This window comes from Xiphophorus maculatus, chromosome 18 (genome assembly GCF_002775205.1).
Source record: "Xiphophorus maculatus strain JP 163 A chromosome 18, X_maculatus-5.0-male, whole genome shotgun sequence".
In the NCBI taxonomy this organism is placed as follows: domain Eukaryota; kingdom Metazoa; phylum Chordata; class Actinopteri; order Cyprinodontiformes; family Poeciliidae; genus Xiphophorus; species Xiphophorus maculatus.
Window position 1 is genome coordinate 28,710,209 of NC_036460.1, and position 13,387 is coordinate 28,723,595.

At 39.8% G+C, this 13,387-nt stretch overlaps 1 protein-coding gene across 1 annotated transcript; it reads right to left on the bottom strand.

The window, feature by feature from the left end:
* Positions 1-5,838: 5,838 nt before the first annotated feature.
* Positions 5,839-12,123, bottom strand: LOC102238369 (dehydrogenase/reductase SDR family member 11-like). Its single transcript, XM_023351541.1, has 7 exons — positions 11,932-12,123; positions 10,146-10,355; positions 8,570-8,664; positions 7,422-7,551; positions 6,239-6,331; positions 6,088-6,153; positions 5,839-5,998 (listed from the first exon to the last, which is right to left on the bottom strand). The coding sequence occupies exons 1-7, from the start codon at positions 12,061-12,063 to the stop codon at positions 5,957-5,959; spliced, it is 768 nt and encodes a 255-aa protein (XP_023207309.1). The 5' UTR covers positions 12,064-12,123; the 3' UTR covers positions 5,839-5,956.
* Between the last annotated feature and the right edge of the window lie 1,264 nt (positions 12,124-13,387).

Sequence of the window (13,387 nt, forward strand, 5' to 3'; positions counted from 1 at the left end):
TCAAAAAAATAAAGGGAACACTTTAAGTGTGAAACACCTGTTTAAGTGTTCCCTTTATTTTTTTGAGCAGTATATATATATATATATATATATATATATATATATATATATATATATATATATATATATACATATATAGGTTCAAAGGGTTCAAAGCTGTGTTCTTAGGCTGAAGGGAATAGTAGAACGGGAATTTGATTTCTTTGTTGTGTTCACCAGTGTATCCCGTGAGTGTGTTTTTCTTGGTGAGCACCTTGATATATTTATTTATCTTACTTTTTATTTCTCCCCCAATCGGTCTACTTTACTCAAACATTTCCGCTAAGAGGTTCCCAGGGCCAGCATCGTCTTCTGTTTTTAGCTGGGGGGGGGTTTCCCCTGTATAACACAATGTTTATACAGAATATTTATTTATACTCTGATTACACTTTCTCTTAAATCAGGACATTTTTGTACTTTGTGAACAAAATAAAATGTATCTAACTGTTAATTCTTAAACTAATCTGTGTAACGGTCTGGTGAAAGGAGAATTTGAGGTTCTACAACTCACTATACTTAGTGGTAATTGTACCTCAGGTCACAATCTGGCGTTGCTGGAAGGACTGCAAGGCAGTGGGGGTGTGCTTGTAGTAGTTCAAATCTAATTGGTTCATTGAATTGGACAGGGTTAAGATGGAATTTGGTTCCCTTTCTTTCCGTGTAAGGAATTCTCTGCCGAGGAACCATGGGAGATGAGAACTGAAGGATACGAGTCGGCATCTTCAAGAGGAGAATCAGGAATTTAAAAAAAAGCATTTCAGATTGAAACTCTGTACCATCTACTTCTACCAGAAGTAGATCTCCCTTTCTTCAGCAGTCACGGAGCGGCTGTCTTAGATCCAGAGGGAACATAAATGTCCTGTTTTCAGAGGGTTATAGGTTGGATAGAGAAGGTCCGATCTGGTGTACGGGCTGTACATCTATCGCCTCTAGATCTCACATATTTTGTGTATGATCACCTGAAAGATGAAGTTAAAGAGGAGATAAGATATAGACCTGACAAAGAAAGCCCCCCCCCCAACGCATTTTCTCAATTCTGCAAGAACCCTGTGGTTGGTCTAAGTCTTATGTAACTTTGCAGGGGCTTTTTTTGTCTAGAAAACAGGAAGAGGATGAATCATTGCAGGAGTTTTCCCATCCACTGTTTTATTATTGGAAATACTGTTGCTAATGATGCCATGCTTTTGAGAGACCAGTTTGCTGAACATGTTCATGATCCTACCTCATGTAGAAAGTTGCAAAGGCTGATTGGAAACAATCCAGATTTTTACACTTTTGGACATAAGGAAATAAAACAGTCAGGTGGGAACAAGAGGGACACACAGCCAAAGCGAGAAAAAGGAGCTATTCTGTGCCATCATATTGTGCAGTAAAACTTTCCTAAAGAAGCAGGCCAAATTTAGAAGTTGTTCCAAGGGCTTCTGATTCGTCAGAAATAAAGAAAATGCTGTTAAATCAGCAGGAACAGATTAACATGCTCTCTCAAAATCTGTTGATCGTACATCCCTCCTCTAGGTCCCCACAACCGAACAGAACGACCCCTACTGTTTGTAGGCGTTGCCAGAAACCCGCTCACATAGCCAGAAACTGTTGTCAGCCAAGAGGTGAATCATGTCTCGCAGCATCCCATTCTCTTATAAGGAGAGGCTGCAGCTGCATATCAGCAGGCGGGAATCCAGTTCCTTCTGCTTTGTGGAGCCACATTTCAGAAGGGGTAGGTCATGGGTGAAGTGGTCCTGAACTCAAGTGTTTGGATTAACTGCTGATTGACACAGTACATTTTCAAAAGTACCGTGTCTCTCAGTACTTTTGAAAATGAGGGATGTCCCATTTCAGTGCCTTTTGGACGCTGTTTCTAGGGTGTCAGAGTTTCTCTAATCAACATTGTCAGGGGACCTTACATGCCTGCTGCTGGCTTGAGCTTCATGCAGCCTATGAGCTTAGCAAGGTGGCACCTAATCAAAATGCCTCTGTTGTTAAGAACCCCTTGGAATATTCTTCTCAGTCGACAGTAGCAGGTTTATTAGGTATGAAAGTCATTAGAGAATTGTAAAATGAGTTCCTTAAACAACATGGTGTGGCATTGTTTGTGTTACCAGCTGTCAGTCAGGCTTCGTCTTTATGGCACATGGCTTTCCAACATTACCAGAAAGTGCCAGTACAGACAGTCTTTACTGGGTACTGTTTGAGTAAGTGGTCACAGGCCAGTTAGTGTGCCGGGTGACAGTAGAAGGGTTATCACTGCTACATGTCCTGGAGCTGAGCTTTGCCCCACAGAATCTGGGCTATTTAAGCCACTTGCCACTATACTTTGCCTCCCAGCAGGATTGTTGGTGTCACCAGCAGAAGTGACAGTGGTCAGCGGGATCGTGCACATTCCTATTGTTAATGTAAGTAATGTGGATGTGTTGCTTCCACCCTGGACTCCGGCAGGTCCTACTAGCACTGTAAGTCTTCCAGGAGGTGTTGCAGAGGCGGTTCGATCTGGACAGGCAACCATTTCTGCTCAGCTTAGCTCTGCTGCACCTCAGTCAGATTGTCTACCAGATGTAGATTTGCCAACTTTGAACAACATGGAACAAGAGAAAGGTAGCTCTCTGCTGGGAAAATATGTGAGTGTGTTTTCTGCCCATGGGGCCATAAGGCCGACATTCGGGAGCTGTTGGATAGTCAGGTGGTCCGTGAGAATAGAAAGCCCTATGCCTCCTGTGGTGGAAAATTACTACAAGTTAACATCTGCTGATCATGTAATACTAAATGCTTGTGAACTCTCACCAGAAGAACTATTTTGGGTTACATGTACAAGGTTGGAAGTTGTTTTGCTGCAGCTGCAAGGGAACCAGACTCTCTCCCATGTTTTTATTCCTTACCTTGGTTTAAAACCTGTGTGTTGTCTCTGCCTGGAAGAGCTTTTCACCCAGAACTCCTTCATTATTGATTGTGCTCCAAGCTCTCTGTATTGTGCACAATATGTGAATAAACCTGATTGAGTGATTTCGTCTGACAGTGCTTGGTAATAGTTTTTTTTCCCCCCCACAACACTCCCCAGTTGTAGTAGTTAAGAAAGAAGGAAGGGAGTATCCGTCTGTGTTTTGTCAACCACTGAAAGCTCAGCAGTAAGATCCGAGGTGAATTGAGGAATCCTTGGATGTCTGTCAGAAGCCCAGTGGCAGAACCTGATAAGATGAAGACTGCCTTCTGTATGCCCTTTGGGTTGGTTGAATTGAACAGAATGTCATTTGGACCGTGCAATGCCCTGGCGCATTTCAGCGACTAATGAAGTGAATGTCTGGGACTCAGCATTGTCAGTCCCTGTTACTATTTTGGGATGATGTTATGGTTTTCTGTTCTTCAGTCGATGAACACTTGCATCATTTGGAAGCTGTGCTGGGTTGCATGAGGCTCAACAAATGTACTTTCCTGAATAAAGATGGAAAAATACATTGGCCATGTTGTTTCCAGTGACGGAGCAGTTCATTGATTTCCACTTTTATCTTCACACTTTCCACTTTTTAATACCCAGATAGGACACACATTTAACTCCAAACCTTTGAATCATTTGATCGCTTTACAATAACATCTAACTCAACCGAGAACCAAAATGAAGCCTGCTGCAGACATTTACGTCACAAGGCTCAGTACAAACTACAAACAGGTCCCAGTGGGTTTATTTCTGTAAACTGATCTGTGCATCCTATTTCATAATAGAACCTTTGAATATTTACAGGGTTTGTTGGCTTATATTACATTTAAAACACCCCTCGATTCTCCAGGTTATGCAACGATGACATAGCTTAGAGATCACATAAACATGGTGTAATCGCTAATTGAATACATGATGTAAGTTCTCTGAAACTTTTCCTTTATTATACTTTAAATACGTTCCCATCTTATCTCACATTTTTAAAAAAAGAAGGAAAGAAAGAAAGAGAAAGAAAAAGGAAAAGTGTAACAAACCTGAATTTTGTTACACTTCTCGCGCAGTCCACCACCGTCGTGCCGTACTGGACCAGCTCTTTGGCAAAGCTCCGGTCACCAGAGACACTCTGCCCTTCCAGCAGTCCATCACAGCTTCACGGCACTACAGGTAAGGAGGACAAGAGACAGAGGGAGCCGGGAGAACACCGGCTTCTTTATAGTCCGGAGTTCTTCTGCACCATTCTGTGCAGTGCGTTCAAGGCCACTCCTCACACTAGTGATGGATGGACGGACGGACGGACGGACGGACGGATGGATGGATGGATGGATGGATGGAGAGCCTTTTGATAAAGTACGTGAGAGTTGAAAGGGAAGAATTGCATAGTCATTGTAGACTCAACACGTTTTGCTGTTAACAGCCTGGATCTCACGCTCTGCTGGATCCAGAAACAGGATTGTGCAAGTTCCGACTGTAGCAGAACTTTATCAAAGTTCAATCAAGCTAAATCAGGCTTAAAGTCATTAGTCATAACAACAAAAAAGGTATTAGGTAAGAAGTACTGAATAACTGAACATCAGTTATGTAACATGAAAAAATTACATCATCAGACAGACCAAATTGTGAATATCAAAATGGAAATAATTCATATAAATAACGTAATCACTAAACAAAATGAAGCAAAAGATCCCCCCCCTCCTCCCGCCTCCTCCCAAATCAGTTAATTCCAGTATAAAACATACTAAACTTTCACAAAAACTGCAAGTGTGTCTCTGTGGCTCGCTTTCTTTTTTTTTTTAGTTTTTAAAAATACTTGTTCTTCATTCATTGAAATTACTTAAGAGTATCCAGAGATTTTACTCAAGTAAACTAATGCTGCGTCATGACACAACTACTCAAATAAAAGTAAAAAGTGCAGTAAAAATAACCACAAGCTTGAAGCATTTGTAAGCGATTAAAAGATTCACTGAAATCCTTTTTCAGGGAACAACGTGTTCACTTTTATAGCCAAATGAATTTCGAAACATCTATAAGTTTAAGTTCCCCTCCCCCTTTGTTTTCATTTCCTCATAAACATTTGTTGCTTATACAGTGGCTTCATACCCCTTGAACACGTCCATGTTTTGTCGCATTACAACCACAAGGTTAAAAATATTTCATTGACATTCAATGTGAAAGACCATCACAAAGTGTTATACTTGTTGATGCCAACACCATTCCATTGTAGCCCTTGGCTTTAGGTGGTTGTCCTGCTGGAAGGTCAGGCTCTGCCCAGCCTCATGTCTGTCTGCTTCTGGATGATGGGTTGAGCAGTGATGTGTTCGAAGCTAGGGAAATCTTTTTACTGCCTCAGCCTGCTGTAAACTTTTCCACATTGCTGTGTTCCTTGGACTTCATTTGCTCCCTAATATCCTCTGAATAATCATCTGGATTTTGTACTGACATTAGATTACACACAGGTTGGCTTTACTTCATTAGCACTCATCAGGCAACTTCTGAAGACAAATGGTTGCAGTCGGGGAGCTGAATACTTTTGCACTTTTTCCAAAGTTTTCAGTTTTTTATTTGTAAAAATAAGTGTTTTGAATCATGTATCATTTTCTATTTCATTCTTATATGCCATCTTATGTTGCTCTTTCATATTCAAGTCCGATAAAATATATTCATGTTTGTGGTTGCAATGTGACACAAAACGGTATGAATACGTTTTCAAGCCAGTGCATGTTTGAAATCAAGATTTCATTCATTTCAACAAAAGTTATTATAATCTTTTCAAGTTTATTGTTTTAATATGACATAAATGTTGGAAAGATCCAAGGGCAGTGAAGGTTCATCCAAAGCACTTAAAAAAAAACAAAAAAAAACACTCAGCAGCGACCACGTTCCACCTTAAAATCAGACTTTTATTCTTTTAATTGGAGATTAACTTCATTAATTTCACAGATGGAGATCATCTGAAGAGTGAGCGGTGTGTAAATGCAGCCATCACACGGTTCAACATCACATCTGCTGCTCCACAGGTCGCAGCACAACATCTCCCACCTGGAAAACAAGGTGGAGGCGCTCAGACAAAGAAAAGCAAAAGACAATCCTTTAGAACTGAAACATGTAAAGAAAGAAAAACCAACTACCTGAACATGAGGCGGGGCACTCAGGACATAAACCACGGCATTAGCAACGTCTATCGCCTCCAAAGGCTGTTAAATAAGATAAAGGCTTTACTGCATTCCTCTGTAAAAAGTATCGAGTGTATTATTGTGTACTTTTTAAAAATATGCTTACCTTAATGTGAGAATATGTTTCCTTTGCTTTGTCAGGGGCTTCGCTGTAGAAACGATGAGCAAATTCAGTCTCTACTATGCCAGGAGAAATGGACTGGAGAGACAAGAGAACAGCCAGTTAACGTCGGGACGTAAAAAGACGTCTGTCCTATCAGAGCCGGTCGGACCCGAATCTTTGAGGATCGATTCCAAAAACTGCTGCATGAACGGAAAGATTAATAAGTCGAATTCAGCAGCAAGTCGTGCATTGCGAGCGCCAACAAATGTGTCAAGAGACAAAGCGGCTCGAGTCGTGAACTCTTTTGTCAACAAACACACCTTCGCAGGGCCGCGCCACATAAATAGGAATGAAAAGATGACGGATCGCCTCGGCTTTAAACCTGTTCACCGCTACGATGTTCCCAGAGAGTTCGTTATTGGGCGTGGTGGATCTATCATCATAATCTGACTCATTGGAGGCTTACTGTATGCAAAAGGTGTGTTTTCAGTAGTGGTGGGACACGACTCAGATTTTTTTATCGAGTTAAATATAATTAATAGCACTTTAATCAAAACCATAATGAGACAAAATAAGCTAAATTTTCAATTTAAAATACTTTTGAGCTATAAAAATAAAGATATTTATTATGTAATTATATAACATGTTATTTAGGTTATTCAACCATCAGATTGGTACAAAATGATGTTATACAAAGTCAGTGTTTTAAGTACCTCTCTGATCATACAGGTAAGTTCTTTCAAAAGTCTTTTAGAAATGCAGAATGTGGACGACGAAATTACCATTGGGAACGTCTGTGGTGCTGCTACATGATTAGCATTCAGATGCTACGTTAGGCTGGAACAGCTTCGTTGATTAGTTAGCTCCTTTTAGCACAACTCGAACACAACAGACTTTTCTATGTTCCATCTTACCGAAATTTTTTTTGTGTGTTTTTTTTTTTTTAGATGGAGAAATTAACCTTGAGTTGGTTAAGACAAGCAGCTTTGTTGTTTGTGGATGTCGCTTGTGTCAGATTTACGGGCGTACCAGAAACACGTGAATACAAAAGGTTCCGACTGGAACCTTCCCACGCTAAGCTAATCACGTTATAATTTACACGTTACAATCGACAAAATCAATTTATCGAAGTTAAAGCGTGAAAGTCCCAGCCCCAGTTTCTAAATGAAAGGCACTGAAACCTCACTGTGGCTCTGATGTGAGTCTTGGCCTCTCTGAGCTCCTGCCTCAGGCCTTCGGTCAGGGCGGACACGGCGTACTTGGTGGCCGTGTAGAAATGGATATCGCCGCTGTTAATCACAATGTGTCCACAGATGCTGGAACAGAAGGGGAGGGGGGATATTTGAGGGTTACGCGAGTCAAACACGTACAAAGAACTACTGATATATCCCCACCACAAAAGTAACAAAACCAGCCCAATAAAATGACTGAACAGAGTCAGACATTCTGTGCCAGAAGACACTCATTTTACTCAGCAGTGTTTTCATAAGCAACCAAATGCTTGGATTTTGTTTGCTGTGCTTGTTCATCAAAACATTTCCTGTTGCTGCCATTAACTGTGGGAGGTTGTGATTTCCCATAGAAAGTAGTCTTCATCGGTGCTTTTGGGTTTAGCTCCGTTGTTCTTCTGGCAGAACAAACGATGGCATTAACTTCATACGGACTATTTGTTTGTCTTTTCTATTAAATGTACACCTGACTTAGTGCTTCCCTGTTGAACTCTGTACCTTTTCTGTTTTTTTTGTCCAAATTTTTAAAATCAATTTTCCATTTTAATGAACCTACATTTTTAAACACATCAGTTTGACACTCAAAAAGGGACAGAAACAAAAACATCCACCTCCGCGCCCTAAAGCAGATCTACAGCACATCTATTATATAAAGTGAAATATTAATAGCAATTCCAGTCTGAGCACCATAATAACACCATCATGCATCAGAAGTCATCCACTACATCTCTGATTCCACTAAGCAATAATAATAATAGTCCAGCCGTGGAATTGATTATATAAATCTTTCAAAATTCTCCAACTTTTTCCTTTTTCCGTGTTATTCAGTTTTAGCATGTCTCTTCTAAACAAAAAAACATTGGTAGAGTTATCACTGCTATTAACTTTATTTACTTCCTTTGATTTTATTTGCCCTTGAACTTAATATTAATTCAGTACTGCTATTAACTATTAGCTATTTAACTATAACTGTACTCTTTTTTTGTTTTCCTTCCTCATGTAAAGTATTCTTATCTCACTCTTTGCTCTCCACTGCAAAAGACCCGGTCAGTTATTATCATCGTCTGCAAGGCAAAGAAAACAGATGAGTAAAATGAAAGCGTACCTGTTCAGGTTGATGATGTGCCCATCATCAATGTTCCGTTCTTTCATCGACTGGTACGCTTCACGAGTGCAGATGCTCAGAGCCATAATGTTCACCTGCAAAACAACAGGCGTACGACGGTTATTGCAGACCATCTCGTTTTAGGTTTGGTAGAGTTATCAAAATTATTTCTATTTACCAAATGCCAAAAAACTAGGCAAGAACATTCTTAGATTTATTTATTTACTTTTTTGTATCTCCGTTTGGTGTTACTGCATCGCAGCAGGTAAGGAAAGGTACGGTAATTATATCTGCATGGCACATTTTCAGCAACAAAGTGCTTTACGTGAATTAGAATGAAATGCGACAAAACAACAAACCAAAGGAAAGAGCAAAAGAAAAAAAAAGGATAAAATTACAAATTAGTTCCCCATGTTCAAGAATAAGTAGTCTGTAATTTTGTTGTGGATCTCCGGAGGACTGGAGGAGGTTCCTGCGGCCTTCTCCACCAGGGGGCGTTCAGGAACATCGTGGTGGGCGTGGTCGGCGGATCCTACCGGCACACCTGCTGCCACTTACCTTGTTGGGAGGAGTATTTCAGGAGGACATCGTCAACACTCTTGTGCCAGAGTGTTAGCTCGTAAATGGTAGATCCAGTTTTATTGCTGACCTCAGACCACCTGCTCTGTTCTAAAATTCTGCTCTTGTGGCCTCGCCTCAGGTTTCGTTGCCGCGGAGCTGCCGGCATTTCTGTCCGTCTGGATTCCCTGTGGCCGGAAGAATCATCGAGACCACACGACCTGATCCTCCTTGTTTCCCGAAGACCCTGTCTCACCTGTCCGCCCTCCAACGCCGCCGTCGCCCGTCCTCTCTGCTCCAACCCCTGATCCACCGTGCTGCCTATCCCTCTCAGCTCCGCTTTATCCACCAGCAAGTAAGGCCTCGAACCGCTAAACTTCCGTTTCCCTCCCGTCACTCTGTTCTCACTTCTGTGTTCCTCTTCAGGAAGACCATTGGTCTGGTTCCGCCCTCCCGAGTGTCCCATCCTGGATGTTTTTTCACATTTTGCACCGTGTTTATAATAAATCACTGATCTTACTTTGGTCTCTCTAGTGTGTTCTGCGCATGTGGGTTAATCAAGTAAACCAAAACATGACAAATTTAGGGGTTTCTCTGGATTCTTGTACTGATAAAACTTAATGGTACTTTCTAAGTTTGTTCTAGATTTGTAAACTAACAGGAGTTTCTCTGGGTCTTGCTCTGTTATGAAAAGTTTAATACTAAATGCTGAATGAGTAGTTTCTCTAGAGAAACTAACAAGAGTTTCTCTGGATTCTAATCTTGTTCTCATTCCTGCTCTGGGCTCAGTGAAGTATCCTCTGGCCTCACTAACTTAGCTTAACGACCTCTAACCTCTTTAAACTAAAAATAATTAAATCATTAAAGTGGTTAACCTCTGGTAGATGAACTAGCCCATCTTAACCTCTGCTTATTTCGCCCTTCTCCTCCTCATTCTCAGACATAAAATATTTTAACTGTCCCTGAAAGCCTCAAAACAATGTTTCATCAGATTTTCTGAGCCACGGTGAATCCTTACGTCCAGCATGTTCTTCCAGGCGCTGGTTTTGCCGCTCAGCAGAGAGTCGGGGTGAGCCAGGCCGGCGTTGTTGATGCAAACGTCCACGCCTTTGTGCTGCGCTTTGATGGCTGCGAACATGGACTGGATGTCCTCCGCGTTGGTCAGGTCGCACTTCATCGGGATCAGGACGCCACTGTGGCCCGCGCTCTTACACTCTGCAGCCAGGGCCTAAAACGAAGAAGTAGTTTGGTGAAAACATTTGACTGAAGCTTCTGACAATGTGATGACTGAAAATCTTCTTGTGCTTAAGACACTTTTTTTCAGTTTTATTTAAGGATGGAAGTTTAAATCCAAGATGGCTCCATAAAGGACGTGGGAAGGCTACACACATCTAATGTGTAAATCTGCTTCCTTAGTTTCCAATGTGGTCAATTCTGGCTTTTTCAAAGATTAGGCTAATATTTGGATTAGCTAATGTTGAGTCACATGTGGAAGCTAATGTTTGGTGAACAGGATCTGATTATACGGATCAATGAACTCCAACGTTAACAGCAGCCTCACTTAAAGACATAAATGTAAAATGTAAAAAAAAACCCAAAAAACAAACCCAGTCATTAAATAAATAAACATATATACACATCTATGCTTTGAACGCAATTAATAAAAGCATATTTATTTTATATGCAGAGGTTTTCTCTGACTCAGAACATCTACTGGCATCATTTTACTATTTTACCACAATGTCATATAGTCAATCTGAATGTGTTACAACATATTCAAAAATGAGCAGATGGGTTTAAATGTTTGGTTTTGGGGCAGTTTTTTATTTTTATTTTGTTTTTTTAGATTTGCATAACAAAACAGATTCTTATTGAAACAAATTGCAAATCAACCCCCACACCTCCACAGAAAAAAGAATAAAATATGAAAAATTGCAATTAAAATAATTTCTTACTTTAATGATTTATTTCTTTTTAGTTTGAAGATTAAAAAATATATTTTTTAATCTTATTTTGGCAGATTTTTAAAATGTATCTTTTTAACTGTAAAATATGTTACCCAGACTTTTAGAGAATGAACAACTTTATAGTATTATGAGTGAATAATTAACTATATTTAAACAGTTTAATCTCAAGAGGACTTTAACCTTTATAGGAAATTACTCTGTGTGTTGGGGTGACATGCAGTTTCTCTTTTGTCTTCACAATTTGCTAGTTTTAACACAGAGACCTAACATATTCCACATTTAATTTCAAGCTTCTGGAGCGTGCTCCAGAAGCTTTTTGAATCATTTGACAATTTTCCAACGACACCCAACTCAATAAAGACCCTGCATGTAGCCTGCTGCAGACATTTACATTATTGTGTAACTCATGAGGCTCTGCGGAACTCCCAGTTTTCTACAAACCAGTCCCGGTGGATTTTAACTGTAAACCGATCTGCTTATTCTATTGCATAACAGGACCATTGTATATCTACAAGGTTTTGTTAGCTTATATTACGTTTAAAACGCCCCTCTGTTCTCCAGCTTATGCAATCACGACACAGGCGAAAGAAATCTTAAACATAAATCCGACTCTATACATATATAAATATTTTTGTTATTACTAATTTCATGAATAATCTAAGCTCTCTCCAACTTTTATTTATTACTATTATTATTATTATGTAAAAGTATTCTCATTTGTTTTGATAAAGTTGCGTAAAGTTCGAACTTTATATCAAATTGCTCATAATTTTTTATTTTATTTTATTATTTTTTTTTATTTTATTTATTTATTTTTTTTATCAAAGTGTAACAAACCTGAATTTTGTCCAGGCTTCTCGCGCAGCCCACCACCGTCATGCCGAGCCGGACCAGCTCTTTGGCGATGGTCGCTCCTATCCCGACCGAAGCTCCGGTCACCAGAGCCACTCTGCCCTTCCAGCGGTCCATCACAGCTTCACGGCAGGTTTTCACTACAGGTCAGAGGACAAGAGACAGAGACAGAGGGAGCCGGGAGAACACCGGCTTCTTTATAGTCCGGAGTTCTGCGGAGACGCCCCATTCTGCGCGGTGCGTTCAAGGCCACTCCTCGCACTAATGATGGACGGATGGATGGAGAGCCTTTTGATAAAGTACGTGAGAGTTGAAAGGGAAGAATTGCATAGTCATTGTAGACTCAACACGTTTTGCTGTTAACAGCCTGGATCTCACGCTCTGCTGGATCCAGAAACAGGATTGTGCAAGTTCCGACTGTAGCAGAACTTTATCAAAGTTCAATCAAGCTAAATCAGGCTTAAAGTCATTAGTCATAACAGTAAAAAAAAAAAAAAAGTATTAGGTAAGAAGTACTGAATAACCTAACTGTGGGAGGTTGTGATTTCCCATAGAAAGTAGTCTTCATCGGTGCTTTTGGGTTTAGCTCCGTTGTTCTTCTGGCAGAACAAACGATGGCATTAACTTCATACGGACTATTTGTTTGTCTTTTCTATTAAATGTACACCTGACTTAGTGCTTCCCTGTTGAACTCTGTACCTTTTCTGTTGTTTTTGTCCAAATTTTTAAAATCAATTTTCCATTTTAATGAACCTACATTTTTAAACACATCAGTTTGACACTCAAAAAGGGACAGAAACAAAAACATCCACCTCCGCGCCCTAAAGCAGATCTACAGCACATCTATTATATAAAGTGAAATATTAATAGCAATTCCAGTCTGAGCACCATAATAACACCATCATGCATCAGAAGTCATCCACTACATCTCTGATTCCACTAAGCAATAATAATAATAGTCCAGCCGTGGAATTGATTATATAAATCTTTCAAAATTCTCCAACTTTTTCCTTTTTCCGTGTTATTCAGTTTAAGCATGTCTCTTCTAAACAAAAAAACATTGGTAGAGTTATCACTGCTATTAACTTTATTTACTTCCTTTGATTTTATTTGCCCTTGAACTTAATATTAATTCAGTACTGCTATTAACTATTAGCTATTTAACTATAACTGTACTCTTTTTTTGTTTTCCTTCCTCATGTAAAGTATTCTTATCTGACTCATTCTGTGCTTATTGAGGCTTGTGGATTGTGCAAGTTCTGACTTTAGCAGAACTTTAGCAAAGTTCAATCAAGCTAAATCAGGCTTGAAGTCATTAGTCATAACAGTAAAAAGGTATTAGGTAAGAAGTACTGAATAACTGAAGAAAACATCAGTCATGTAATATGTAAAAATGACATCATCAGACGGAGCGAAATATGAGTTATGTGGACAATTTTGG

Excerpts from the sequence above, each read along its gene's own strand:
- LOC102238369 (XM_023351541.1), bottom strand. The coding sequence starts at position 12,063 with ATGGACCGCTGGAAGGGCAGAGTGGCTCTGGTGACCGGAGCTTCGGTC. Across the intron at positions 10,356-11,931 it reads GAAGCCTGGACAAAATTCAG|GCCCTGGCTGCAGAGTGTAA; the intron begins GTTTGTTACACT and ends TCTTCGTTTTAG. Across the intron at positions 6,332-7,421 it reads AGACTCACATCAGAGCCACA|TCCATTTCTCCTGGCATAGT; the intron begins GTGAGGTTTCAG and ends TTGTCTCTCCAG.